Source organism: Diaporthe batatas, assembly GCF_019321695.1.
Source record: "Diaporthe batatas strain CRI 302-4 chromosome Unknown Contig00015, whole genome shotgun sequence".
Taxonomy (NCBI): Eukaryota; Fungi; Ascomycota; class Sordariomycetes; order Diaporthales; family Diaporthaceae; genus Diaporthe; species Diaporthe batatas.
The window spans coordinates 120525-145669 of record NW_025408562.1 but is presented as its reverse complement, the minus strand read 5'-3'; the positions used below and the strand labels follow the sequence as shown (position 1 = coordinate 145669).

The 25145-nt window shown below is 54.6% G+C and overlaps 9 protein-coding genes across 9 annotated transcripts; 5 read left to right on the top strand and 4 right to left on the bottom strand.

Moving 5' to 3' along the window:
* Positions 1–117: 117 nt before the first annotated feature.
* On the top strand, positions 118–1324 carry KVR01_011179 (uncharacterized protein). The gene has a single exon (XM_044786147.1). It carries the CDS (start codon positions 211–213, stop codon positions 1231–1233), a length of 1023 nt encoding a protein of 340 aa, XP_044639554.1. The 5' UTR covers positions 118–210; the 3' UTR covers positions 1234–1324.
* Positions 1325–1869: 545 nt separating this feature from the next.
* Positions 1870–4238, bottom strand: KVR01_011478 (uncharacterized protein; the record flags this gene model as incomplete). Its single annotated transcript, XM_044792528.1, has 6 exons — positions 1870–2495; positions 2566–2840; positions 2936–3145; positions 3273–3493; positions 3570–4004; positions 4119–4238. 6 exons carry the CDS (start codon positions 4236–4238, stop codon positions 1870–1872), a joined length of 1887 nt encoding a protein of 628 aa, XP_044639853.1.
* A 537-nt stretch (positions 4239–4775) lies between these two features.
* On the top strand, positions 4776–7098 carry KVR01_011324 (uncharacterized protein; the record flags this gene model as incomplete). The annotated part of the gene is made up of 5 exons (XM_044784217.1): positions 4776–5039; positions 5445–5483; positions 5578–6352; positions 6449–6609; positions 6688–7098. The coding sequence occupies 5 exons, from the start codon at positions 4776–4778 to the stop codon at positions 7096–7098; spliced, it is 1650 nt and encodes a 549-aa protein (XP_044639699.1).
* Positions 7099–9077: 1979 nt separating this feature from the next.
* Positions 9078–11475, top strand: KVR01_011261 (uncharacterized protein; the record flags this gene model as incomplete). The annotated part of the gene is made up of 2 exons (XM_044788572.1): positions 9078–9466; positions 9522–11475. 2 exons carry the CDS (start codon positions 9078–9080, stop codon positions 11473–11475), a joined length of 2343 nt encoding a protein of 780 aa, XP_044639636.1.
* Positions 11476–12645: 1170 nt separating this feature from the next.
* On the bottom strand, positions 12646–14516 carry KVR01_011496 (uncharacterized protein). Its single transcript, XM_044787026.1, has 2 exons — positions 13296–14516; positions 12646–13214 (listed from the first exon to the last, which is right to left on the bottom strand). The coding sequence occupies exons 1-2, from the start codon at positions 13555–13557 to the stop codon at positions 12892–12894; spliced, it is 585 nt and encodes a 194-aa protein (XP_044639871.1). The 5' UTR covers positions 13558–14516; the 3' UTR covers positions 12646–12891.
* Positions 14517–14634: 118 nt separating this feature from the next.
* KVR01_011295 (glycine decarboxylase subunit H) lies at positions 14635–17202 on the bottom strand. Its single transcript, XM_044783061.1, has 2 exons — positions 16783–17202; positions 14635–16649 (listed from the first exon to the last, which is right to left on the bottom strand). Exons 1-2 carry the CDS (start codon positions 16907–16909, stop codon positions 16243–16245), a joined length of 534 nt encoding a protein of 177 aa, XP_044639670.1. The 5' UTR covers positions 16910–17202; the 3' UTR covers positions 14635–16242.
* KVR01_011376 (uncharacterized protein) lies at positions 14819–15883 on the top strand (the record flags this gene model as incomplete). Its single annotated transcript, XM_044786352.1, has 1 exon — positions 14819–15883. The coding sequence occupies one exon, from the start codon at positions 14819–14821 to the stop codon at positions 15881–15883; it is 1065 nt and encodes a 354-aa protein (XP_044639751.1).
* Positions 17203–18752: 1550 nt separating the features above from the next.
* KVR01_011347 (Ras family GTPase TEM1) lies at positions 18753–22117 on the top strand. Its single transcript, XM_044791708.1, has 4 exons — positions 19470–19875; positions 20028–20812; positions 20868–20942; positions 20999–22117. Exons 2-4 carry the CDS (start codon positions 20087–20089, stop codon positions 21095–21097), a joined length of 900 nt encoding a protein of 299 aa, XP_044639722.1. The 5' UTR covers positions 19470–19875; positions 20028–20086; the 3' UTR covers positions 21098–22117.
* A 144-nt stretch (positions 22118–22261) lies between these two features.
* Positions 22262–25065, bottom strand: KVR01_011413 (uncharacterized protein; the record flags this gene model as incomplete). Its single annotated transcript, XM_044794578.1, has 4 exons — positions 22262–22446; positions 22564–22674; positions 22753–24474; positions 24612–25065. The coding sequence occupies 4 exons, from the start codon at positions 25063–25065 to the stop codon at positions 22262–22264; spliced, it is 2472 nt and encodes an 823-aa protein (XP_044639788.1).
* Positions 25066–25145: the final 80 nt, after the last annotated feature.

The following is a 25145-nucleotide window of genomic DNA, read 5'->3' as shown; positions in this document are numbered from 1 at the left end:
AAACAACTGCTCCGGCTGCCTATGCCAGATATATAGGAGCGCGCTGTTCCAATCACAAGTATCAGCTGATCGGTCCGAGAAAGTCGACTTTTACGTAGGAGCACTTGTTGACACACATTGTTCCACACTGATTACTCGATTCCATATTCCCCAAGGACAACAACATACATAGCCGGGATTTTCTTCAAATCAGAACATCCCGTCGTCAACATGGCCCCACCAAACAGAGCGGCACTCCTCACCAAGGCGAAGGAATACCCCCTGAAGATCGATGTCGTCGAGCTCCCGACTGCGGGCGAGGGCGAGATTATAATCAAGGTGGCAGCCATCGCCATCAACCCGATGGACTGGATGATCCAGACATTAGGCGATGATCTCTTCTCGTGGCTACAGTACCCATTCATCGGGGGCACCGACGTGGCCGGGACAGTTGTCGAGGTCGGGCCCGGCGTGACGGATTTTGAAGTCGGCAACCGAGTCCTAGGCCTGTCCATCGGCTTCGTCCCGCGCGAGGGCGCTTTCCAGGAGCATGTCGCCGTGAGGTACAACCTCGCCTCTATTATACCGGACACCCTCGGCTTCGCGGATGCCGCGGTGCTACCCCTGGGCTACACCACCGCGGCCGGCGCCCTTTACGAGCCAGGAAATCTCGAGCTTGAATATCCGACCCTCAATCCAACCCCCAAGGGCAAGACGCTGCTCGTGTGGGCGGGTTCATCCAGCGTCGGCACGAACGCCATCCAGCTGGCTGTGGCGTCGGGCTACGATGTAGTCACGACTAGTTCCCCCAGGAATTTCGAATACTGCAAATCTCTTGGCGCCTCACAGGTCTTTGACTACAACAGTCCCACTATCGTGCAGGAACTGGTCCAGGCTCTAGAAGGGAAGACACTGGCCGGCGGTCTCGCCATCTTCCCCGGCTCTGAGCAGTTTGTGTTCGAAGTGATCCTCAAGAGCCAGGGCGCCAAGGTAGTCGTTGCTGCAATGCCATTGGCGGAGGATAAGATCCCAGCGGGTCTGGATAGAGCGAAAGGGGTATTTGCTGGAAGTATCAAGGACAACGAGGTTGGCGCAATCGTCTTCAACAAGTACCTGCCCGAAGCTTTGACCTCTGGCAAATTCAGGAGCTTGCCCGCACCAGAGGTCTTTGGTCAGGGTCTCGAGAGCCTCCAAGGTGCGGTGGACAAGGTCAGAGAAGGTCTTTCGGCTAAAAAGGTCGTCGTGACCCTGTGATGGAGAGTAGGCACGGGAATGGGATCTGTATGTTTTATGGAAGTGTACCTAAGATAAGATTGCCTATAGTGTATATTAAGTAACTGGTTTCGCTTCTATTCCATATACGTCCGATGACACCTATCTTATTATAACTACTGTTATCGACATCGTATTCTTTCCAAGCGCTGGGTCTTGAGTGCTTACCACCGTATGAAGGCGCCATATATGTCCTCGGACGTATACGGAATAGGAGCGAAACCACATACGTCCGACCTCGGGATGACATACATGGCGCCTTCATACGGTGGTGTTGTATATATATTACACATTTTTGGAATCAGATTGATACTTTCAATTTCAGAAAGTAATGTACAGCTTACTTAACTACATTACGGACACTAACACCACCACATCTTCAAGAGTCACGACATGCCACTACGGAGTGGGCTATCTTACAGCAGGTTATCCCATAGCAGGTCATTCTATAGGAGTACCTGATAGAGGGTCATTCTACAAGATATCTTTCTATAAGATTTTGAACAGTGAGAAATGACCAGAAGGCTCATCATTCATGATGTGTCCGCCGAGAACAGATCGTATTTAATCTACGTCTGGATTTCGTGTGGTCCGCGCCGCTCCCCTCCCTGCCAGAGGCTACATGGGCCTCATATTAAACATGTCAGTAAGCCAGGCATCTCCAGATCCAAACGCTGATCCATAAGAAGATCCATATGCAGGTGCCGTGAGAAAGCCGCCCCCGTCGCCGCCCAGGAGGTCAGCACCGCCGCCGCCACCGACGTCGTCGAGGGCAGCAACCTCGTCCTTCCATGTAGCCTTCATGCTCTGGAAGACGGAGATGGCCCAGCCGAAGGCCTCATCCTCCCCGGCGGCGCCGGGGGGCGACACAGCTGTTGCTGCGGCCCTCAGCTGCTCGAACGTGGCGATGAGTTTGTCCAGCGCTGGGATGAGGTCAAGCGACTTGCGCACTGCGGGGCTGTACCACGGAGGATTATCGAGCGTGGTCAGCTTGTGCAGGCACACCATGACGCGCACGAGCTCCGAGTAGCTGAAGAAGACCATGTCGCCGTAGAGGCGGAAGTCGGTGGTGTGGAAAGTGTTGAGCCACGACCTGATGGAGTTGAGCTGGCCCTGGTAGACCTCGAAGCGCCTCAGGTCTGCGGTGTCGCTCAGTGGGGCCCGCCGTAGTGGCTGCTGCAGGTGGGCGATGGATGACTCTAAGATAAGGAGTTCTGTGAAGTGGAAGTGTTCGAGAATTACAGCTGGGAGAATTCTATGTGTCAGTGGATGAATGAAACAGGAGACGGGTGACAACACAGCGGTAGGGCTTACGATGGTTCCATACGGCGGAGCTGACGAGATGCTCGTTGGCCATGATGGACTGCAGCTGGGAGCGGAGGGCACCAAGGTAGACCTCACAGGTGTCTAGGCCGGCAGCTGGCAGGAACAGGGGATTCTGCAGCTGGTTTACGATTGTTTGCATACGAACGAGAGCAATCAGACCCCTGTCCTGGTCCAGGTTGCTGTTCTGGGCAAGATGTGTTGCGTACTCGTCGAGGTGCGAGGACCAGCGAAGCCCGTCGGGCCCCTTGAGTATGTGAGCAGACCTGGGATCCTGTCTGTCAGTGATGCTGATGAAAGAAAAGATCAGCAGCAGATGAAGAAGAAAAAAACATGAAGGGGGACCTAGGCGAAAACTTGCATCGAGGTGATGAGGAATGCCCCCAAAACCGCTCTCCGCTCATCGTTGCTGCGCTCTTGTCTTCCGCTGGGCTGTGGATGAGGACCGCAAAACACTTTCGGAGATTCTTCCGTGGGTGGTGGCTGGTGAAGGCCCAGGTTGTGTATCATTAGTACAATTAGCTGCGAAAATAAAGATGTGTAGATCTTCTCTCTACGCTGCAAGTGTGACCTGTCGATTGCATATTAGTCGTCTTCGTTGTAGGTGATCTAAACAGGAAATATGTTCCAATGGGACGATCTCCTAAAGAAAGGCCTCCTATGGGATAACTAGGTAGAGGATATCTGGGTAGACAAACCAGCCGAGGTAGGTGAGTAGGCCAAGTAAGAGATCCATGCTCTTTTCTCTTTCGATAACCACTCTTTGAAAGATGATGCTTCGGGCCTGGTCACCCAGGGCTAATCGTCTTTGGTTCGAAGTAGCCGTCACACTCATAATGTTGAGGTAGAAAAATGGGTAAGTCTCACAAAGTTGACGCGAGCTGGTGTGTGGAGTAATATAGACGAAGGGAAAGAAGAACTGTGACATCTCAGTACTGATTTGGGCCCCAAATCGAATAGTCTCATCACTCAAAAGTGATCCTGGAAATACTGACCACAGTCTCGTTCCTGAATTTGTTGAGTGCTTCCTGTGCAGCGGCAGAGGAAGGCTCATTTTCATTTGGAAGAACCCATTCTGGAGATGGCGCAGCGGTGACACAGGTCGTCGAGCTTGTGCCATTCGTTGTAGGAGGAGTTGGAATAGCTGATGAGAAGGTCTCTTGGTGATCCTCAGCTTCATCACCGCTATCTTCCTCATCGTGCTGCTGCTCGTCGTCGTCATGCTCCTCATCCTCCTCCACGCCAGGTCTGTGACGGTTGCTACTGAGACTGGGTCTACCCCTTTCAGCTCGCAGCAAAGAGACCAAGTCGTCCAGCTTTTCCTCCAGCCGGAGCGTGCGCGAGGCGTTTGCCGCTTTTCCTCGGGGCTTATGTCGGCGTACCAGAGTCGACGGTACGCACTCTTTCTTTAGCCGGATGCACCTGTCACCCTGGGTCAGAACCCACTTCCTTGGATGTCATCGTTACAGACTGGCAGAATTTACATCCGCCGTGTCGCTGTGAAAAATATAAAACGCTGCTAAGAGTGAACAGCATCTATTTACTTGCCTCTCGCAACCGAGTCCATCTTGACGATAGATGCACTTGCATTTCACCTTGGCGCAGTTCATGCATGCCTTGCTTGCCGGACCAGGGGTCGGGCCCGCTATGAGGGGCCGGTTCATGTTGTGGCCCACGTTCGTACCTGGGCGGGCAGTGAGGATATCGGGGAGCCAGCTGCTGCCGCTGGCGGCGGACGAGGACAGGAGGTTACAATATGTGAAGGTACGGAGTAAAATTGTACGAGCAGGCGACGGCACGGCCGGCGGATGACCGTTGGAACGCCTAGGTATGCGTCAGGAGATGACAGGAATTTTCATTTGCCATTGTGGAACTGTTGGTCTGTAAGCGACAAAGAGGCTGCGCCGCGCGGCAGATACGGCATGCGTGCCGGTTCCGGTTGTATAACACGGTATGGGCCAATGCATTACACTCATGTTTGCCCACCTGGGCACTCCTGTATATGGCCAACTTTGAAAACAATGCGATTGAGACAGAGCAGAACTCAATTATTTTTTTCTTGCACGCAGCTAGCCCTGACTGGCATGAGATTTTAGGATTGTCTTTTCCCAGACGAATCCCTCTCTTCTTTGACCTGTCCTCGAGCACCAGACGACCAATCCAATACGCTCATCCCAAGGCCCAGCTGTATCGAGCCAAGAATGTCTTCAACACCGGAGAAATCCTCTCATGCGGTAGAAGTTGGCTCTAACGGGCGCGACTTGTCTACCAGCAATAGCAGCACCAAGGAGACCTCCGCGGCGCAGTTCCCGGCCTCCACCGAGGACGCTGAGAAGGCAGACAGCAGCGCTAAGGGAGCTGGCGATGGGACCAACTACATCAGCGGGGTCAAACTGGGTGTAGTTGTGGTCTCCGTCTCGCTTGCTTGCTTCCTGACCGTGCTGGACATCTCCGTCATTAGCACCGTGAGCTCATCATGATCCCTTCCGCTCCCCCACCCTAGCCCAGGAGTTGTCCTATGGGGGGATATCCTATAGAAACTTATCCTAAAGGAGGATTTCCTAGAGAAGACTATCCTCTAGGAAAATATTCTATGGGGAATACCCTATAGGGGGCTGTCCTACGTGCAGTTATTCTGTCGAGGATTGTTCTATAGGAGGTTATCCCAACTTCTGTATAGACCATGACTGACAGCGGCTTCAAACTTAGGCTATCCCTCAAATTACCGATGACTTCAAGTCTCTTGTTGATGTTGGCTGGTATGGAAGCGCATACAATCTTGGAAGGTCTGTACCTGCCCCTGCGTGAAATCATCCGACACCGTGGCCCAACCTAAGCTGACACAAACCCTCTCCAGTGCTGCCCTCCAGCCTCTCACCGGAAAGATATACAACCATTTCAAATTGAAGGTACGTCCAATTACAGATCTGACCACCCCCATAATATTGGGTCACCCGGATGCGCCCCACCTACACGGCCAATGGTGCTGACCCGATGTGAAAGTGGTCTTTCATGGTCTTCTTCCTCGTCTTCGAGATCGGTTCCGTACTGTGCGGCGCGGCACAGTCCTCGGCCATGCTGATCGTCGGCCGCGTCGTCGCCGGGCTGGGCGCCTCGGGCATTATCGGCGGGTCCTTCACAATCATCTCGGCTTCGGTGCCCCTGGAGAAGCGCCCGCCACTGATCGGGGCGTGCATGGGAATCGCCCAGCTCGGCCAGGTGATCGGCCCGCTCATCGGTGGTGCCTTCACGACCGGCTACACCTGGAGATGGAGCTTCTACATTAACCTGCCCCTCGGTGCCATCGTCGTGGTTCCATTAATCATCATCCGCATCTCCGAGCAGATGCCCAAGCAGCCTGCTCTCAAGGTCGTCGGCCGGCTGCCACATTTCCTCGACCTGGTGGGCTTCGCCCTCTTCGCCCCGGCCGTCGTCATGTTCCTGCTCGCTCTCCAGTACGGCGGCAACCAGTACCCTTGGAACTCATCCGTAGTGATCGGGTTGTTCGTCGGTGCATTTGCCAACGTGGTCGTCTGGCTTATCTGGAACTGGTACAAGGGCGATGATGCACTCATCCCCGTCTCCATGGCCAAGCGGCGCATCGTATGGGTCAGCTCTCTTAACTATGGGCTCTTCATGGCTCTGGTGTTTGGCGGGGTTTTCTATCTTCCCATCTACTTCCAGGCTATCAAGGGTAAGAGCGCCATTCTCAGTGGTGTGATGCTCTTGCCAAACATAATTCCTCAATTGATCTCAACAATCGGCGGAGGAGTACTACGTAAGTGTCCAGATAGAATCCCAAACTTGAATTCTCTGCCCTAACCATCCCTGACTGGGTGTTTTCAAATTTCTGACAGACAGAACTCTTGTGCAGTTGGCAAAGTTGGTCGCATTCCTCACTTTGCTTTGTTCGCCGCCGCTGTCACCGCCATCGGCAGTGGTTTGTACGGAACCTTCCAACCCGGCACCTCGACCGGGAAGTGGGTTGGTTACCAGATTCTCGCCGGTTTTGGTCAAGGAATCGGCTTCCAGATGGTGAGAAGCTCTCCTGGCGGGCCAAAGCCATGGCCTGGTTCCTATAATATGTCCCTGTGTGCTGACCTCCTTCTTCAGCCCATGGCTGCCGTCCAGAATGACATCGAGCCAAAGCACCTGGCAGAGGCCACTTCGCTGCTCGTCTGGGCCCAATACGTCGGCCCCACCATCTTCATCGTGCTGTACAACACCGTCTTCACCACAAGCTTGCGGAAAGAGATCCCCAGGCTCGCGCCCAACTCCGACGCCAACGCCATCATATCAGCAGGCGCCACGAGGTTCCGCAACTTCGTGTCGAAAGAAGACCTCGACGCCGTCCTGGTGGGCTACTCCAATGCCATCGACAACACCTTCTACCTGGTCGCCGGCGTGGGCGCCCTTGCCTTTCTTGCGGCCTTTGGTATGGGCTGGAGAGACATCCGCAAGCCAAAGCCTGGCGCTGACGCGCCTGATGCGACCAACGGCGGCACTTCCGGTTCCGCCAAGTAGGATGGCCCAGCAGCGGCAGCTTGATTTATGCACAACCTCTTTTGATTTGACATACATTCAGATGTAGTCATGTTCAAATATTCGGCGTCATTTGCCGCTTAGGACTTTACTGACGCTACGGCTGAGAAAAGTTTCAACTTTAGCATGTTGTTCGATCAATGTACAGCGTTTATAGCGGTTTTGCTGGTCCTATTCCGGCGCTGGCCTGGTGGTACCTGAATTGCTGATTGGGGGAGCCATTCGTAATTGCATTATACCGGTCACTGGGATGAAGTGAAATTCCTAGACAAATTTTGAATAGAATGCTGTGTGCGACTTGTTTCGAATCTCTTTTATGTGCGCATTGAAGCATGAGTCTGAGACCTCAGGCTGGCTGATGTCAGAACTGAGCAATTCAGCATCAATTTTGCCACTATCACAACGAATTCATATACGTGTATCAACGAATTCTACAAACAGGGCAAGAAAATAAACTACCGGCAGGGAGTGCATGCGCCAGTATTGACAGTTTAGTTCAACTGAGGCTGTGCATGGATATTCATTCTTTTTGGCCAGGCTTCCAACCCTTGATCGAATATCTTGCAGGTGATAGAGTCTTTCCTGGAAAGGGGCAGGATTGTTGCCCGGCCCCATAACTCGGGACTACTCCTCGGAGTGGCGGTGCCACTGAGCAACAGGGTAGGCAATCCTCCCCATACTACGCTGTTCTTTCTAGGGCCACGAATGCTAATCTGGTTTTCTGCACAAGGGTGTATCATTCGACCCAGATAAACAGACATGAGTTTTTGAGAATCACCGCATGACCATTGGCGCGGGAGTCCCATTGGGTGATGTGTTCCCGAAGATTTACGAGGGACAGAACTAGGTAAGTTTCAACTCCAGTCGCTTCCTGTTGTGACGAGAACTTCGCTGAAAAAGCTTGCGGGACAGCAACCCGCAATGCAATAATATGTGTTGGAGTGGTTGGCCTCACTGTTGGTGCCAGTGGAGGCGTTGGCACGCAGCTAGGAAGTAATCCTGGGAAGTTTTGATGGACCGAGTCCAATCCATCAGCCCCTTTCCATAATTTTCAATCTCGGCACTTTGGTATCGAGCACAGCCTGACGCTCGACACCCTGCTACCCGTCCGCTTGGTGACCTAGACCGGGGACGTCGTCACTGCGTCCAAGACGAAAAGCCCAGACGTATCCGTCACAGCTAATACTTTGTGAGCGACGATGGAATGGTCCTTACATTATCGAAAAGCTCCAATTCGTTTCGAAGCGCCTTCCTATTTTCTCTCAATGATGATATACATGATTCGAGACCATCAAAGTTTTGCTCAGCCGTATCTTTGTAAGCCCACATAGACGGGAATCCAGTCACGGCACCTGGGTTCTGTGCACCCGTACTCCCACACAATCAACCAAGATCAGACGCAGGGAGAGTAGTGATTGTTGGCGCAAATTTTAGCCAGTAGCGTGGCCCCCATGAGGTCTCAGGAGTGGGTAGCTGAAGGGGTGAGACACACTGCAAAGCTTTCCAGCCAGAATGCTCAACTTCTACAGAACGGAGCACTCGGCCATAAGTCAATTGGCCCTTTGTGTACCACAGAGTAAGCAGGTATCTGGGGTCTAGATTAGAGTCTGAGCCTAAATACTGCAAGGGATTGATTGTGTTTGCAGCTGGGACATGTGCTTCTCCATGCTTGCAGCAGCTGAAATCGAATGTCCTCAACGGCTGATGAAGATGTGCCGTGCATCTTCTATATAAAGGTTAATGAGATGTTCCATTCCAGAGAACTGTATTTTTGAAACGTCATCAATGCTACAGCACCAGAACATTTTACTGACATCAAGCGAGAAAATTACGATATAAGTCAAATGTCTCATTCTTCTTCTGTTGACACTACCTTGGCTCCACAAGATGCCCCCAATGCCTCATTAGAAGTGGAACAGCACGGCTCTGAGGATTTTCTCGGTGAGCACCACACGTGCGAAATGAACCAATCTGTCGAGGGAGAAAGTGCAACGCTGGACGCGGGCAGAGGAAACATGTCGAAAACACCCAAACGACCTCAAGAAGGCACCAAAGTCGTGCGTAATGAGAACGAAGAGACCCATGAAACTCCAGCAGCAGTAGTAAAAAAGGACCCCTTGGAAGCTGAATTCGCCAGGTTCCACAAGCTGTCATTGCTGGCCACGTCGACATTCGTTCTAGCGTGCTTAACCGTGCCTTGTTGTGTCGCTTTCATCGGCTTCCTCTGGTCCAACCCCAATGGCACCGGGAATAACGAAATATGGCTCAAGATAGTCTTGCATGGCTGGGTTTTGAAGTCTCTCACGATGAGTACCGTGGTTCTACGTGTTGCCATCGGTGCCCAAACACGGTATGCCCTAGCCCAGCTTGCACGTGGAGAATGCTGTTTTAACTAATTGTCGTAGCATCGCAACCTCAATGCTAGCCAGCATCGTGATGGAGACGAAAGGTGTTGCTCTACACAGATCAGCGGCTGTTTCCGCATTGCGTTATGTCAACAACGGGCCGCAGAGCCTTACTTTCGCCCTGCGAGATACTTACTCCCACGCTGGGCCATGGGCGCTGGTCACTTTGCTTCTCTACCTCACAACACTTGCTTTGCAGTTCGGATCAACAATACTGGTGGGAGATCTCGCTATTGGATCGCTCATTGACCATGGCAAGACTGGGACCACTCTTTCGGCACTATCCTGGTCAGCAGCAATTGGTCAGTACAATGCCACCAGACTAAGTCGACAGACTTCATACTGGGACCATTTTCTTCCGAACTTTCCAGTCTTTGCCGAGTATCGTGAGAATCCATCTTCGAGCGAGATCTTGTCCGACAACCCAGTGAGAGATACAGGAACGACTCTGAGAAGCTTTCTACCCTTCTCAAACCAGTCCGAGCGAACGATGATTCACTCGTATAACGGCACTGCTACTGTACAGGACTCGAGGGTCGTGTGCGTCAGGCCAAAACTTCACCCACATTTCAGTATTGGCTTCGAATCCACTAAGTTGGGCTACCTTTTGAACGGCACCTTGGTGCCAGAATCTGTGCCTCCTGGCCTCATACTTGGAGAGCAGCCAGCTCTGACTGCCGGTCTACTGCCTGTTACATACGACCTCGACACAAAAGAATTCCACAGTTCTTCTTCAGTGAACCTGAGTTGGAGCCAACAGATTCCTTTTGCTTGTGGTGTTGATGAATGGGCTATCGCCCAACACTTCATGTACTCTGGCCCAACTTTGGTTTCCTCTTTGGACCCACGTTATCCAAACATAGCCGCAAATGCAGCTTCTTTGAACTTCACCGCGGAGAACCCGGATTACCTTGCCTGGAACCTGACCTACTATCAAGAAGGAGACGACGTCCGATTAATGACCGGTAGGAGCTACGAGCTGCTCAATGTGACAGCTGCCGATCCCGGCTACAAGACCAACAGGTTCTTCAGCCCAGACCAAGAACACAATAAGCTCGTAATTAGACCCCAAGGCGAATGGCTGGTATTCACAATTCCCGATATCCCAGATTTTCAGCTTTCTGTGTCTCTCTGTTTCGACTCGTTCTTCTCGATCAACGCCAAAGTCAACTCGACAATAGCACAGCCTGGAAATGAGCCCTCTCTTGGGACTTGGAATGCATCGAGCGGGCTTTTAGACACGACTCAAGTACGCGAGCAACTCGATGCGCTTCCGGACCAGAACCAAAGTCCCCACGATCGAGGTGTCATGAGCCTCGAGACCGACGCAGAGCAACTGAGAGACCAGGTCCAAGATTGGTATGTCGAGGCCAAGAACCAGAACGCGGAGAACATATCGTTTCCAACACAAAATTTCCTCGCCATGGCCAGCAAAGACACGTACTCCTGGGGGATACGAATGTGCAACGGATGCCAATTGTTCTGGCCCGATAAGTACACGTACAACATCACCTATGTTAACAACGACGACCTCCAGGTGCAAATTTTCCAGGAGGTGATTCGGTCTACAAGGGATACCGCCAAGGCATGGCAGGCACGCTACACCATCCTCGGTCGCTTGGCTTACTATGAGACACTACCATATTACGATGTTGAAACTGCTTCCTCGGTGGCATCCTTCAGGAATATACAGTTCCCCCAGTCTAGCAGGGGCCTGGTAACCGTTTGTACCATGCTCTGTGCACATGTTGGCTTGATAATTTTGATCACAACTACTTTTCTGACCAAGACCAGGGTGTCCCGAATTGGCGATAACGCGTGGCTCAATTTAGTTCAGGCTGACTTAGCGCCTATGGAAAGCATTTTCAAGGCTTCCTCGACGATGAAGGACAGTGACGTGGAGAAGGAAGCTGTTGCGCAAGGATTGAACCGCAGAATCATACGTCTTGGGTGATCTCATTCATGTGTAATATGGTAACACTTCTATGACATTCATCATAATGCCATTTAATTGCTACTGTGCTTTTTGAATCCAGATCTGGTCTAAATAAACTCGAGATAGAGTGCCCGCTAAGTGCGCAATGCTCACTCCTCAAAAGTTAACAAATCGGACATCACTTCAACGAACAGGGGCTCCATTTCGCCACCTTTGTAACATATCATGTTAGCTGAATTGGATTACTTTCAGATCCTAAGTCCTCTGAGAACCGCTTCTGCATTTTGCTCTCGAGCAGCGAGCGTCCTGTATAGGCCATGAGTGCCAGGAAAGCTTCATCATTCACAGTGGTAGGACAGGGGCTTTGCAAAGGAGGGTTTAAAACATGGGTCTGTGTCACGCCGACTGCAAGGGACAGGACAGAAGTTTCAATAAAACGGTTCTCTAGGCTACAGGCTTCTATGGCATATAATAACGATTTCGGGACGGAAATTATAGTAAGACACTAGCATCCTGCTTGTTAATTCCCTATGTACTTAGTTTGTAGAGATTTTATTTTCCTTATCTTCCTTTAAAAATGTGAGTCGAACTCATGTTTCCAACAATGGAATTATTACTGCTATGATTTCGTAGCCGTGTGGGCTGACCCTCGGTTGAAATTGAGTCATGATTTGCGGCTAAATTCGGAAATACAAGTCTGCCTAGTATAGTGGTTAGTACACTTCGTTGTGGTTTCTGAAAAGAACTCGACGGTCCGAAGAAACCCATGTTCGATTCATGGGGCAGACAACTTCTTTTGTCTTTTTTGGTCAAAACAAGTTAGATGATATTTATTTAATGTACTGTGAATAATTTTTTTCCTTGAGAAAATTGTTTGATAAATGGATAGTTTCACTTTTAGGAAGACTTAGTATCTATTAGTATTTACTTAGCACTATGTTAATATATGTAGTGGCAGGATGTAATATACATACACTCAGAACATTTGAGTTATACTGGTGAATTGGATAAATCTAGCTTGAGAGATGCCTGTATGAATCTGACTCCTGAATGCTACAACCATCTCCAAAATTACCGCCCCCATTTCCAGCTGCCTTGTCACGAGCGATGGGCTTGAAAATGCATGCTACTTAGTTCTAGGAAACCATACTGAGCTTATATTTGGCAAGTATAGTCATGGGTAGAGATATAATAAATGATTTGCAGCACGTGTACTATTTCTCGTCGTCCGGGCAATGTCTTCTTCGAGCCTCCTCCCCAGCAGGAAAGAAACTTCCTAGCTGAAGAAGCTAACAACCAAATCAAACCGTTCCTTCAGAAATACTCTAAGATCAACATGAACAAGATCACCAACATACTTGGTCTGCCAATCCGTACAGATCCGTCACCAAAGAGGACCAGACACCAAACCTTGGAACACAAACGAGAAGCTACCTAATGCGCCCCAGGAGCAGCATCGGGCTTCCGGCAGTCACTGTTGACGCAAGGCGTGCTGCACCGGCCGATATGGTCCCCGGCCGGGTTCAGGCACACGTTCTCCTCCCCGGCAAAGGGCCTCCCGCTGCAGGCACACAGCAGCTCGATCTTGACGGGTCCGGAGTACGGCGTGTCCTCCTCGGCGTCGCGCCTCCTCGGGACCGCCTCCTTGGGCACGCACACGTAGAGGGCCTGCAGGGGGTCGGTGTGGGTCGTCCCCGTCGCCGCGTCGCAGCCGCCCCCCTGGCAGTACGCGGTGAGGATGCTGCCCAGCTCGAAGTCTGTGGGTGATGTGTGTAAGTCTGGTGTCAGTCGGGGTTTCCTGTGGAGTGATAGTCATGGCCCGGGGGGGGGCTGCCTACGTTTCTCCTGCTGCAGGATATATCCGCAGTAGGTGTATCCGACGCCACAGGTCGGTGTGGATTCGTTGGAGAGCTTGGCCATGGGCTTCGCATGCGCGCCAAGCCCGTGAGGCAACGGATTGCGGTACGCGAGTACCACAGGCGCAAGGAGAACAGGGAGGACGACCTTCATCTTATTAGCCGTAATGTGTATGTTTGGGAGAGCACTTCGCGAAACAGGAGCTGATCTGTTTTTTCGGTCTGTTGTCGAGCACCACAGCATAGCATGGCATATTCTCCAGCATGACGTGCTCGGTCTTATAGTACCAGGCCATCAGCCTGGGGGCCGCTGGCCTCCGTGGAGAGTTGTGATTTCAGGTTGCATGTGTCCACGAGTTTGGCGAGTCTGATCGGTCCAGCCTCTTGTGAAGCTTGCGTGTCTTGGATGTGGCTTCTAAGAGGCCCAGGAGGGCTTCCAGCAAGGGAATAGGGCGTCCACGACCCGTTTCTATTATAGACGGTGCGCCCGCGATCTGTGTTGTTAGGCGAGCGAGACCTGAAGAGCCAATGGCATTGGACTGTCTCGAACGGCTGAGTGGGACGATGATACCTCGGACAATGTGGGACTTGCAACCGTTGACGGGATGCCATCGCAGTTTGTGAGGTACGGCCAGCTCACAGTCGAGGCAGAGAGGCCGCCAAGACCTCCCACATCTTGCATGGCCGAGAGGGTTGGGCAAGAGGAATGACAGATCTGTGCTGGCCGCTGTCATGCCACATCTGGACACGATCTCACTTGGTCTGCTCAGAGGAATACAAGCAGGATACAGTGCAACGTGGAAGAGGCTCAGACGTGTGATTTGCCACTGGGCAGTCTGATGGCGGGTGGCCTGTGTATTCGAGCTGCTCGATAACCTGCCTCTAATCGCCGTCGTGTCTCCTCATGCCACCAAGCGTGCGATGACATTGGGTCCCTGGAGTCTTCAAATTCCCTATACTGACGCAAACCAGGTTCACATATGGTTGAAATCGGGAGTGATGACAGCAAGGCGATTGTTATAGAACGGTGTTCTCGGAACATCTCACGCATTCGAGCGAAGGCGTGGACTGTGTCAGTTCCATCGGGTCCAATGCCGCTGCTGTACCTTGCTGCACAAAATGTCGACGCCAGCGAGGACCCCAAGTACTTTCGATGCACCTGTGAGCGAATATTCAGGTATGATGTCGAGTCAGAGAGGAATTGGAGGCAGTCCCACGCAGACAGCAGCAAATGTGAAGTCAGAGTGACCAGGGTTGGGGATTTTTTTGGACCCCTCCATCGCGATAAGCCACTGCACTCACTCATTGCACTGCACCACCTCGCCGATGCAGTCCCGACGTTGAAGGCCTGTCACCTCTCTCGTCACACAAGCCACACAGCAACAACCCATTGGGGTCATTCTCACAGCTTGTCTGTCAATTGAGCAGCGGTTTCCTTGCACTCTCTTCCCCTCCCCAATCCAACCGCTCATTCCGTGCAGACCCGGCAAACAAAAACCGACACAATGGCAGCCGTGGCAGACGCACCCGTCACCACCGTCCGCGTGGGCACGCGGCGGTCAGGCCTGGCGCTGAAGCAGTGCGAGATCGTCATCGCAGAGCTGTCCAAGACGCACCCGCACGTAAAATTCGAGACGGTGACGGTGTCGGTGATGGGCGACCGCGACAAGACGACGCCGCTGCCCAACCTGGGCAAGGGGCTGTGGACCTCGGAGCTCGAGGCCATGCTGACCAGCTCGCCGCCGGAGCTCGACATGATCGTCCACTCGCTCAAGGACATGCCCACCTCGCTGCCCGACGGCTGCGTGCTGGGCTGCGTGACGAGGCGCGAGGACCCGCGCGACGTCGTCGTCTTCCGCGCCGGCCACGCCGGCCGGTACGCGACGCTGGCGGACCTGCCCGAGGGCGCCGTCGTGGGCACCAGCAGCGTGCGCCGGTCCGCCCAGCTGCGCCGCAGGTACCCGGGCCTGGTGTTCAAGGACGTGCGCGGCAACATTGACACGCGCCTGCGCAAGTGCGACGACGAGACCCTCGGCTACGACGCCATCATCCTCGCCGCCGCGGGCCTGCTGCGCATGGACTGCGGCCACCGCATAGGCCAGTACCTCGACTCCGCGAGCGAGGGCGGCGGCATGCTGCACGCCGTCGGCCAGGGCGCCCTGGGCATCGAGGTGCGCTCCGACGACGAGGCCACCCTGGGCCTGCTGAAGCCCGTGCTGTGCACGCAGACGATGCTGGCGTGCGAGGCGGAGAGGACCGTCATGCGGACGCTCGAGGGCGGCTGCAGCGTGCCGATCGGCGTCGAGACGGACTGGGTGCCTGGGGAGGGCGGCAGCGGACAGGCCCTGAGGATGAGGGCCACGGTCGTCAGCCTGGACGGGTCACAGGGCGCCGAGACCGAGGTCACACAGGAGGTATCGGACGCGAGGGCGGCGGAGGACCTGGGCCACAAGGTCGCCTCGATCCTCGTGGAGCAGGGCGCCGGCAAGATACTTGAGGCAATCAACAAGACGAGGGCGGAGACACCGGCTGGCACATCTGCTGCTGCTCCTGTGCAACCGGCGGCGTGATGATTGACGACAGACAACAAAACGAAAAAAAAAGGACCTTGGCTGCATTGCAACTTCTATTAGACTTAGATACCTTGCCTCATTTCTAACGCATCCAGAGAGCAAGCAAGCGAGCCGAGAATCTTTTTGTTGCCAATGCCCAACCGCGCGAGACCTGGGCCCCGTCCTCGCCAGCTTGAAAACGCCTGTCCTTGTGCAAATGTTAAATCAGTTGCCGGTTCACCAGGTTGAACTGCCATGCACATGTTGCCGCAAAATCCCCAGACGTATGTATTATGTACATCACATCGCGCGTCGCACACACACACGCACCCCGCTGCTACATATGCCCCCCGCCCGTCTTGGCCCGCCACTCATGCTCAGTGGTCGCCCTCGGCCGCCGTGAAGGCCTGGTACTCCTCGGCGCCCATGAGGGCCTCGAGGTCCTTGACGCCCTCCTCGTCGACGGCGACCTTTGCGATCCAGCCGCCGCCGGCGCTGTCGTCCTCGGGGACCTTGTTGATGTTGCCGGGCTTCTCCTCCAGCTCGAGGTTGACGTGGGTGATGCGGCAGGCGATCGGGGCGTTGATGTCGGCGGCGGACTTGACCGACTCGACGGCGCCGATGGCGTCGCCCGCCTTGACCTCGCGGCCCTCCTCGGGCAGCTCGACGTAGACGACGTCGCCCAGCGCCTCGGCCGCGTACTCGGAGATGCCGATCACGCCCGTCTTGTTGTCGGCCGACAGGTCGATCCACTCGTGGTCCTTGGTGTACTTCCTTATGGGTTCTGTTTGTTTAAGGAGTCTCAGTCAGTGTTGAAATTCTTCCTTGTGTGTCCTGCCCAGGCACCACGCATGGCAAGGGTTGAGGTTGAAAAAAGTGGCCGGCCGGCTTCGGCGCTGTAGGAAGGGGGGACGTACTGATAGCTGTGACGGAGAATGTCCTGGCAGCATTGAAGCTCTGGATCGGGCGGGCGCAGGCGCTCTGGCGGAAAGCTGAGAGGGCGGATGGTCTTGCGACCCGCATGCAGCGTGCGACTGAAGCCATGACTGTGACGATACTTGGCGGACCTGGAGGGAGAGAATGGGTAGGGAAAGAAAAAGACAAGGAGTAACGGCACTGGCGATTCGGAGCACGATGAATCGTTTCCTGTCGGGTGCGTCGTCCGACGACTCGCCGCTGCCGTAGCCTCTGATAGCCGGGCCCCGATTGGAATTCCACACGCTAATGCGTATTAGGTAAAGCCCCAGCAAGCTTCCGGTCCTAACCCAGGCTTGGCCACAGGAGGGGGACTAGGGGGGGGGCAGGTTCACTCGCAGCAAATCCTCACGGGCTTGCAGGCTACAACTCTACACAAATCGAATGACTTGATGGAAGATAGTTTATTAAGCAGCTACAACGACTAGCATTCAATAGCACTAGCCAATTTGACTTGTCCAGACCAGATGGCAATAATCGGAACTGGACGACTTAGCTGACCACCGATCCGAGTCGGACGGTCTGCCCCTTTCATGCACACTTGACCGAGTGGGCCGTTGAACATTGCTGCCGGGAGCTGGGATGGAAGCTTGGTTGGACGGGGTGGACGCCGAGCCAGTTCCTCTGAGATTTCGTGCATAATCCAAGCAAGTTATTGAGTTATTAAGACGTATGGCTATGCATGTTGGCCGTTTGTTAGTCATTGTGGCATTTATTAGGCTTCCGTACACGGCAAGACGTCTTCATAGTATGTGGGCAGGCAGGCATCGGCAAGGTCAGAGGGTTCTCGGCTCTCGCAAGTGAGGACCAGGTCCGATGACGCTGCGATGACTTGATCAAAGCACTCGGCCGACGTGACTTGAGCTATGTCATAGTATTGTGGTATGTAATAAACGAGGAGCACAAGCTGGCCCCGCCCACTGTTAGCCGTTGGGCTGGGCGGGAAGGTCTGCCTTGGACACACGAGAGTGTGGTACAAATCTCTGGTAGGCTATGCCAGCACGGAATCCGGATAGTCCGTCTATATTCGTGCCGTGGTCTACACTGTAATAGGAGATAGGGGAATTGCGATATCCGGCCGCGATATAGATAGATGGATATTCCGGAAGCACCTTGGGGGCGGGAGGCAGGCATCAGGTGTCGAGGAGAAGACGGTGCATGAAGGAGAGAGTCATAGACAACGCATCTCGATGGCCATAGTAAAATGCCATTGATAATGTGTCGACTGTGGTAAAGTTACCCTATGCCATCTGGTGTAGGTGCACGAATAGAGAGAGACACAACACAGCCTAGCGCTGATTTGCTTTGCTTGGCTGGCCGTTCTCCGGGCCCCTCTGCCGTGGTGATGACCTCTCACCGCCAGCTGTTATTGTTTCATGAGGTCAGAATCCAGACACAGATAGGACCGTGTGACCAGTCAAAGGGCGGCGAGCTGGCAGATAGAGTTGCGGGACCGTGTTGTGAGTATACTCGTAGAGTACACACAGCAAAGGGCCTGCAGGCTGCAGCAACAAAACACGCACGCACGCCATGCATCGCGTCGCGTCAGCCCCATAATTACTACCACAGTAGCAACTCCACTCCCGCAGTCCCGAACTCTCCCTCTCCCTTGTGCGTGCAGCAGCAAGCTTGTCGCGCTATGAACTCCTGGGCCACTTGACCCGAACAGCCAGGCAGGCCGACCCCTCAGTGGAGCCCCCCCCTGCCGTGCCATTGGGTCAAAGCTCACTTGAGCACGACAACACAGGCCACAGGCCGCAGGCCGCAGGCGACACAGCCAGACAGCCAGACAGCTCAGACGAGCGTAGTGTGTAGTGAGAGGCCGCATGCAGGGTCAGGCCAACCACGAGGCGACATTGCAGCTCCCGCGCCGTGTTTACTCTTGTGTCCAGGTAACCTGGGGGATTGAAAACTGCCCAACTTCCCATCCCCAGCATCCAGAGTTGAAGCCAGACGGCACACGGCAAACGGTAAACGGTAAACGGCACACGGGCACTCGATGGTTGTTAAACCGACCTTCTGCCATCAGCCAACCTGCCAACACCCAACATCCCCTCCACCCCGCACACATCGATCGGGCTGCTCCCCTCGAGACGAAGCGTCGATCCTCGTCTGCCCGGGCCAGGCGAGCACTCGACAGAGCCCATCTCATCATCAGCAGGTGCCCACAGCCCACTCACTGCCCAGTGCCCACTGCCCACCAGCCAGACCGTCCAAGACCACGGTCCACCACCCTGCCTGCTCCATGATCCACCGCCCACGGGCCATGATCCACCGTCTTCTGTCATAATCGCCAGCGCATCCGACTGCTGATTATTCCAATTCTTCCTGAGACTTCGATTCCGTCCCGCCCGACGTCCCGCTATACTTTGCGCAGCCCTGCCCTGCCCTGTCAGTCCCAGTCGCAGTCCCAGTCGGTGAGCAACAGTGACGCTGCTGCAGGCAAGCAAGCATTCTGCAGGCTGCAGCACCCCATCAATCAGCCTTGTTTTTGCCCGTCTTGCCGTGCAAACAAGACCCCTTCGAATTCTCCCGCCAGCCGGCCTGCCCGCCTGCATCTGAGATCGACCATCCCCGGTAAATCCATCCATGTAGGTATGTGGCCGTACCTGAAAGTCCCCTCGGACGGGCTTATCCATGTCGCATTTCAGCCCACGCTGCACCACCAAAACATCCCGTCACCAATCATCCCTCCCACATCCTTCCCTCTACCACCCCAGGTGCAAGCACTTGGCCTCGACCTCAACCTTGTCAACCTGTCTTGATGCTAGCCGACTGCTAACGCAACTTGCCCTTCAGCCGCTCCCTCCTGCCCTCCCAACCACGAACCCACGTCCTCCATCTCGTCCCAAGCTACACGGCCGTCTTCTTCATGAAGCGGCTGCTGGGATAGGGCTGCTTTCCCTCCCTCCCCCCTCGAACCCCTCAGTTCTGGTACACTGCTCTCCAAAACCAAGCCTGAGCCCGACACCACCTCTTCCTTGCCCCCACGACGCCGGCGACGACCGCCGCACATTTCACCACCGCCAACCTGGGTAGGTCGAATCTCCCCGGCGCTTAGTCGCCGCCCCCCTTCCGAAACAATGCGCTTCTAGACGCAGCCCTCATTAGACTGTCTCACTCCGGCGCACTTGGTCTCACCCGCCGCCCCCCTTTGCATTTCGCTGACCCGTCCACCACCCGTCAGATTCATCGTCAACTATAACGGCAGGGTCTCCAGCCCACTCGTACCACGCGACCGACATTATGGACGATCAGCCGCCCGTGGACAGCCAAGAGGATACCTTCGGTGGCATCGAGGGCTCCCCGAACATGGCCGGCGCCCACGGCTTCGAGAACGGCAACCCCCGACCACACCCGTCGCAATCATTCGACTCAGCCATGGCCGACGCACCCTACTCCCCAGACGACATGGACCCTGCAGCACGATACACCACTCCTCCCATCCCACAGAACGCCCAGGCAGGCTCCAACATCTCCAGACCGCCCTCACAAGTCTCCAGCCAGGGCTACGCAGATCGCGGCCCCGCTGGCGCACCCTCAGATGCAAACGCCGCCAACGGCCGAAACCATGTCGTAATAAAGGTCGGGATGGTCGGGGATGCGCAGATCGGCAAGACGTCATTAATGGTCAAATACGTTGAGGGCAGCTGGGACGAGGACTACATCCAGACGTTGGGCGTCAACTTCATGGAGAAGACGATCAGCATCCGGAACACAGAGATCACATTCAGCATCTGGGACCTGGGCGGGCAGCGCGAGTTCGTCAACATGCTGCCTCTCGTCTGCAACGACGCGGTCGCCATCCTGTTCATGTTCGACCTGACGCGCAAAAGCACTCTGAACAGCATCAAGGAGTGGTACCGCCAGGGTCGTGGCTTCAACAAGACGGCCATCCCGATCCTGGTCGGCACCAAGTACGACCACTTCGTGAACTTCCCACGCGAGGACCAAGAGGAGATCTCAAACCAGGTAAGGCCGCCTCGCAGCGGTTGCGGCTAGCGCAATGCTAATGTCGGATGCACAGGCACGGCGCTTCGCAAAGGCGATGCGAGCGGCTCTGATCTTCAGCAGCACAAGTCACAGTATCAACGTGCAAAAGGTTTGTCTCCCCTCTCGACCCTTTCAGCCTCGCAAGGTGCTGACCGGCTGCTCCAGATATTCAAGATTGTGCTATCCAAGGCCTTTGACCTGAAGTGCACAATACCTGAGATCGAGAACGTCGGCGAACCCCTCCTCCTCTACCAAAACTGCTAGTCACGGGCCTCTTCATGATCGCCCGCATGCGCAGACGTTATTTGGCTGCCAGGATACATCTACATCCCGCCGGGGCCATTCACCAGCCCGTCTCGCCCGATCACAGCGAAATCGCTCATCGTACGAGCGCGACCAACTGAGGCTGAATGTCCAAGGGGTCCCACACTTGGTCGGATTCTTGGCTACTTTAGGCCTCGTCCTTGCCCTGATCCTGCCGCATACCTCCCATCGGAAGACTTATGCTACGGCTGTTACGAACTGAGGTAGAACAGAAGGCACGATGATGTATATACATCGAGTCTGTGTGGGACATGCAACAAGCTGAAAGGGGCATATGTAAGAGAAAAAGGTATTGCATCACCAGAGATCAGAGGAAACGGCCCACGAAAGGAAAAGAGCGCATCGAGAGCTTTACTCACAAAAAGCTGTAATCGCATGTATGCTACCAGGGGAGGAAAGGGAGGAAGAAAGAAAGAAGACAGACATGGCTGCTGGTTGATTCACATTAAGAAAGCATTAGGGTTGTTTTGCTCGGTATCGGTACAACCGGACGGAAACTTGGACTTCTGATTTGTGATCTTTTATAGGGGGGGTTCCTGAGATTCCGTCGTTTTCCCCGGCCTTTCCCTTTGTCTCCATTTTTTTTATTCTGCCCTTTTTTTGTTTTTGCGCAAATCTGGAAGTTCAGGCGTGTAAGAGCTGAAAGGAGCACAGAAATATCACAAACTCATCAGAGGGGTGATGTTTGCGAAATGGGGGTCTGGGGCCCCCCCTTGAGCCCCTGGGATTAGTTATCATCACATCCCATCAATCACATTCACAAACACACACACTCAACACTGTAATCTCCTATTTCAACAAAGCCATCAGACACAGGAAGCAGGGTTCTGAGGTCTTGTTTTTCCTGTTTCTTTCAATGTACATTACAAGAAGTGTATTGGGCCGCGACATATCGTTCTGCGCATGCCATTACTATCAACTTGTGAGATCACCAAATAAAAAACCTCATTGGAAGAAAGACATCGGTGACTTCTGTTCTCTACTGATTGGTCTACTTTGTGTAGTGGGAAGTTACATCACGGAATATCACTCTATGTAGCATGCACCAGGTAAATGAGCAACAAGGTCAACTATGCCAGCTTTTAGGGGGGGCAAGAAGTGCATCTATCTGTATCGATTCTTCTTGGGTAGTTGTATTAGTGATGATCGTCGTAGGTGATTCGTCATAACACTAGGCAGTGTCATTACTGAAGAAAAGAGTGAGACTGACGCCTCAACGTTCGGTGCGAGACAGTTGTCTTCCGCCCACGGAGCCATGGGACAACAAAAGAGATGACCGATGTCCAATACTGACTGCCACAAGCACTGATATGACCGGTCCTGATCCCCGTACAGCAAAAATCAAAGCCCTCAGGACGGTGACTGACCCTCAGTATCCCCCTCCACCTCAGTAGTCGACAGCTCGCCAGCAGGGGTGGGCGCGGGAGCAGTGGGTTCTGGAATGGCAGCGGGGGCGGTATTCTGCCGCTTGGGGAACATCCTGCCCCAGAACCCACGGCCGGTAGGAGCATCGAATCCTTCCGAGTCTGCTTGTCAGCCGGATCAGAACTCACAGCGCGGCTGATCTGAGCGCGGAGGACACCTCATCTACGTACCAGCATCCAGACCCTCCGGCCGGCGCGCCGCCCGGTTGGCAGAGTCGATCACGGCGTCGAGCGAGCCGACGACATTCCTGCTGGTCCCCACGTCCTCCTCGGATGCGGAAGACGAGGCCCAGTTCCCAGGCATGTCGGCCGCGCTCGGGCGCGGCGACTTGCGGAACTGCGCCCCCTCGCGGATGACCTCGTCCTCCTCGATGGTGTGGGTGCCGCGGACCGCGCCCGACGGCGAGAGGATGCGCACGTCGCGGCTGATGTCGTGCTCGCCACCGGTGGCTGCGGGCGGCGCCGCGACCCTCTTGTCGCTCTCGAGGCCGTGCGCTGCCCCGGACCGGGGCGCGGCCGGCAGCACGGTGTCGGTCGCGAGGGAGTGCGCCCTGGCCTGATTCGCCGCCTCTGCGATCCTCTTATCCGAGTCTAGACTGTGGGGGAGCGACGCCTTGGCTCGCTCGACGACCGGGTCATCTAGGATCTCGTGGGAGAAGACCTGGCGTGGCCCCGAGACGACGGGGTCGCCCTCCTCGAGGAGGTGGCCGGGCGTCACGGCTGACTTGGGGATCACGGTGTCCTTGGACAGGCGGTGTTCCTCTGGGGCCGGCTTCGCCGGGATGACCTGGTCATGCTCGAGGATGTGGGAGAGGCGTGCCTTGTCCAAGGGTACGACGTCGTCCAGGTCAAGGGAGTGCGACCGTTGGGGTCGGGTATCGATGACAAACGTGTCGTCTGAAATAGAATGCACTCGGGCGTTGGCGGGTATTTCCACGATCGACTTGCTTCGGTCCAGCCGGACTTGGGAGAGCCCTCCCAGTGCGCTGTCTGGTTCTTGCGCAGTTTCGTCTGCCTCATCATCAGGCTGCGCACCTTTGGGTATTGGAGGCACATTCTCCCTGTCCACTTGTTTGCCCTTTGACTTTTCACTCTTCTTAATCTCAGTCTTGGGTTTGGTCTTTGGCTTCCTCGGTTTTTCCCCCTTTGGCTTCTTTGGTTTGTCCTCCTTTGACTTCTTTGGTCGGTCCTCCTCTGGCTTCTTTGGTTGTCCGTCCTTGTTGGTTTTCTTCTCTCTCGATGCAAAACTGAAGAAACCTCCTGGTCGATCCTCCCTCACCTCAGGAGGATCACCAGAAAGCGGCCGCTGGGAAGGATCGGGCGTCGCAGGGAGTTCCGTGTCAAATAACTTGCCAGGCAGTTCCAAGCCTTCTGACCCCAAAAGATGTTTGAAACGGTCGACCACAGAGTCAGCCCCTGTCTTTCCATCTTCGACTGGCGTATCTTCGATACCCTCGGGAGAGACGCCAGGACTCAACCTTTGCATTGGGTCACGGGCCGTGGGAGCTTCCGCTTCGGGCACTTCCACAGGCTGTCTCGAGGCCTTTTCATCCAGTAAGTTTTTGAAACGGCCGAGTAAAGAGTCGGCTCTTGTCTCTCCGTCTGCAAGGGCATAATCCAGCGCATCCGATATGTCAATCTCAGGGAGCCGATCCGGAAAGAGCTTTCTCATCTCCATTGGCGCTTGAGACACATATTGCTGAGCCTTCTCAATCTTGTCTAGATGGATAGTCTTTCTGATCTCCTCGCGAATTCGGACCTCGGCAAGGTTACGGAGATTGGTGACACCGTGGAGGACGACATTGAGCGCCTTGTTGCCCTCGAACTCTCCCATACCATAGAAGAGGCGAATCGCATTCGTCAGCTTGATCGCCGGTATTCCACCGCCGAACTCTGCAAGTACCAGTCAGCTGAGTCAACAACTGTGCGGCGCCAAGGGGACTCACAAAGCAAAAGGATGGTGATAGCTGCGTAGCCACAACAGGGCCCGTTGCATGCGTTGAAACTATCCTCCTCGGGTTCTTCCTCACCAGCGCGGCTCTTTTGAGCCTTGTCCAGCTCATGCTTGACTTTTCCGTACGTGATACACGGACAAAAAATACCCTCGGTGGCCTCAGCTTTGTCCAAGACCTTCAGAGCGTCCGACCGGCTGAGTTGTGGCGCACTGGGTAGCTTTGGTATCACGCTGCCGACGATGCCATTGTCAGTGGCCACAAAGTCGTGCAGTTTGGACGGCGCCCCGGTCGGCATCTCTCCCATTCCCTTCACAGCCCGGCGGAGCTCGTCGACAGGAATGGCATTCTTTCGCTTGTCGCTGGAGCTGGCAGGCCCTGGTTTGTGCAGATGCTTGCTTTTCCCAGGGGTCTTTCCGGGGGTGAGATCCTCGAGAGGAATCGATCGTTCAGGTTGTTTGTGCCTCCTCGGGGCAGGCGATGGGATAGGCGCCATGACAGGAGCCATGACCATCGGAATCATGGAGAACATGCTGTTGGACACGATTTGCGCAGTAATGTTGGTATAAGTGAAGAGACGGGTGACGATAGGTCTGACGGTATTTGCCTCCG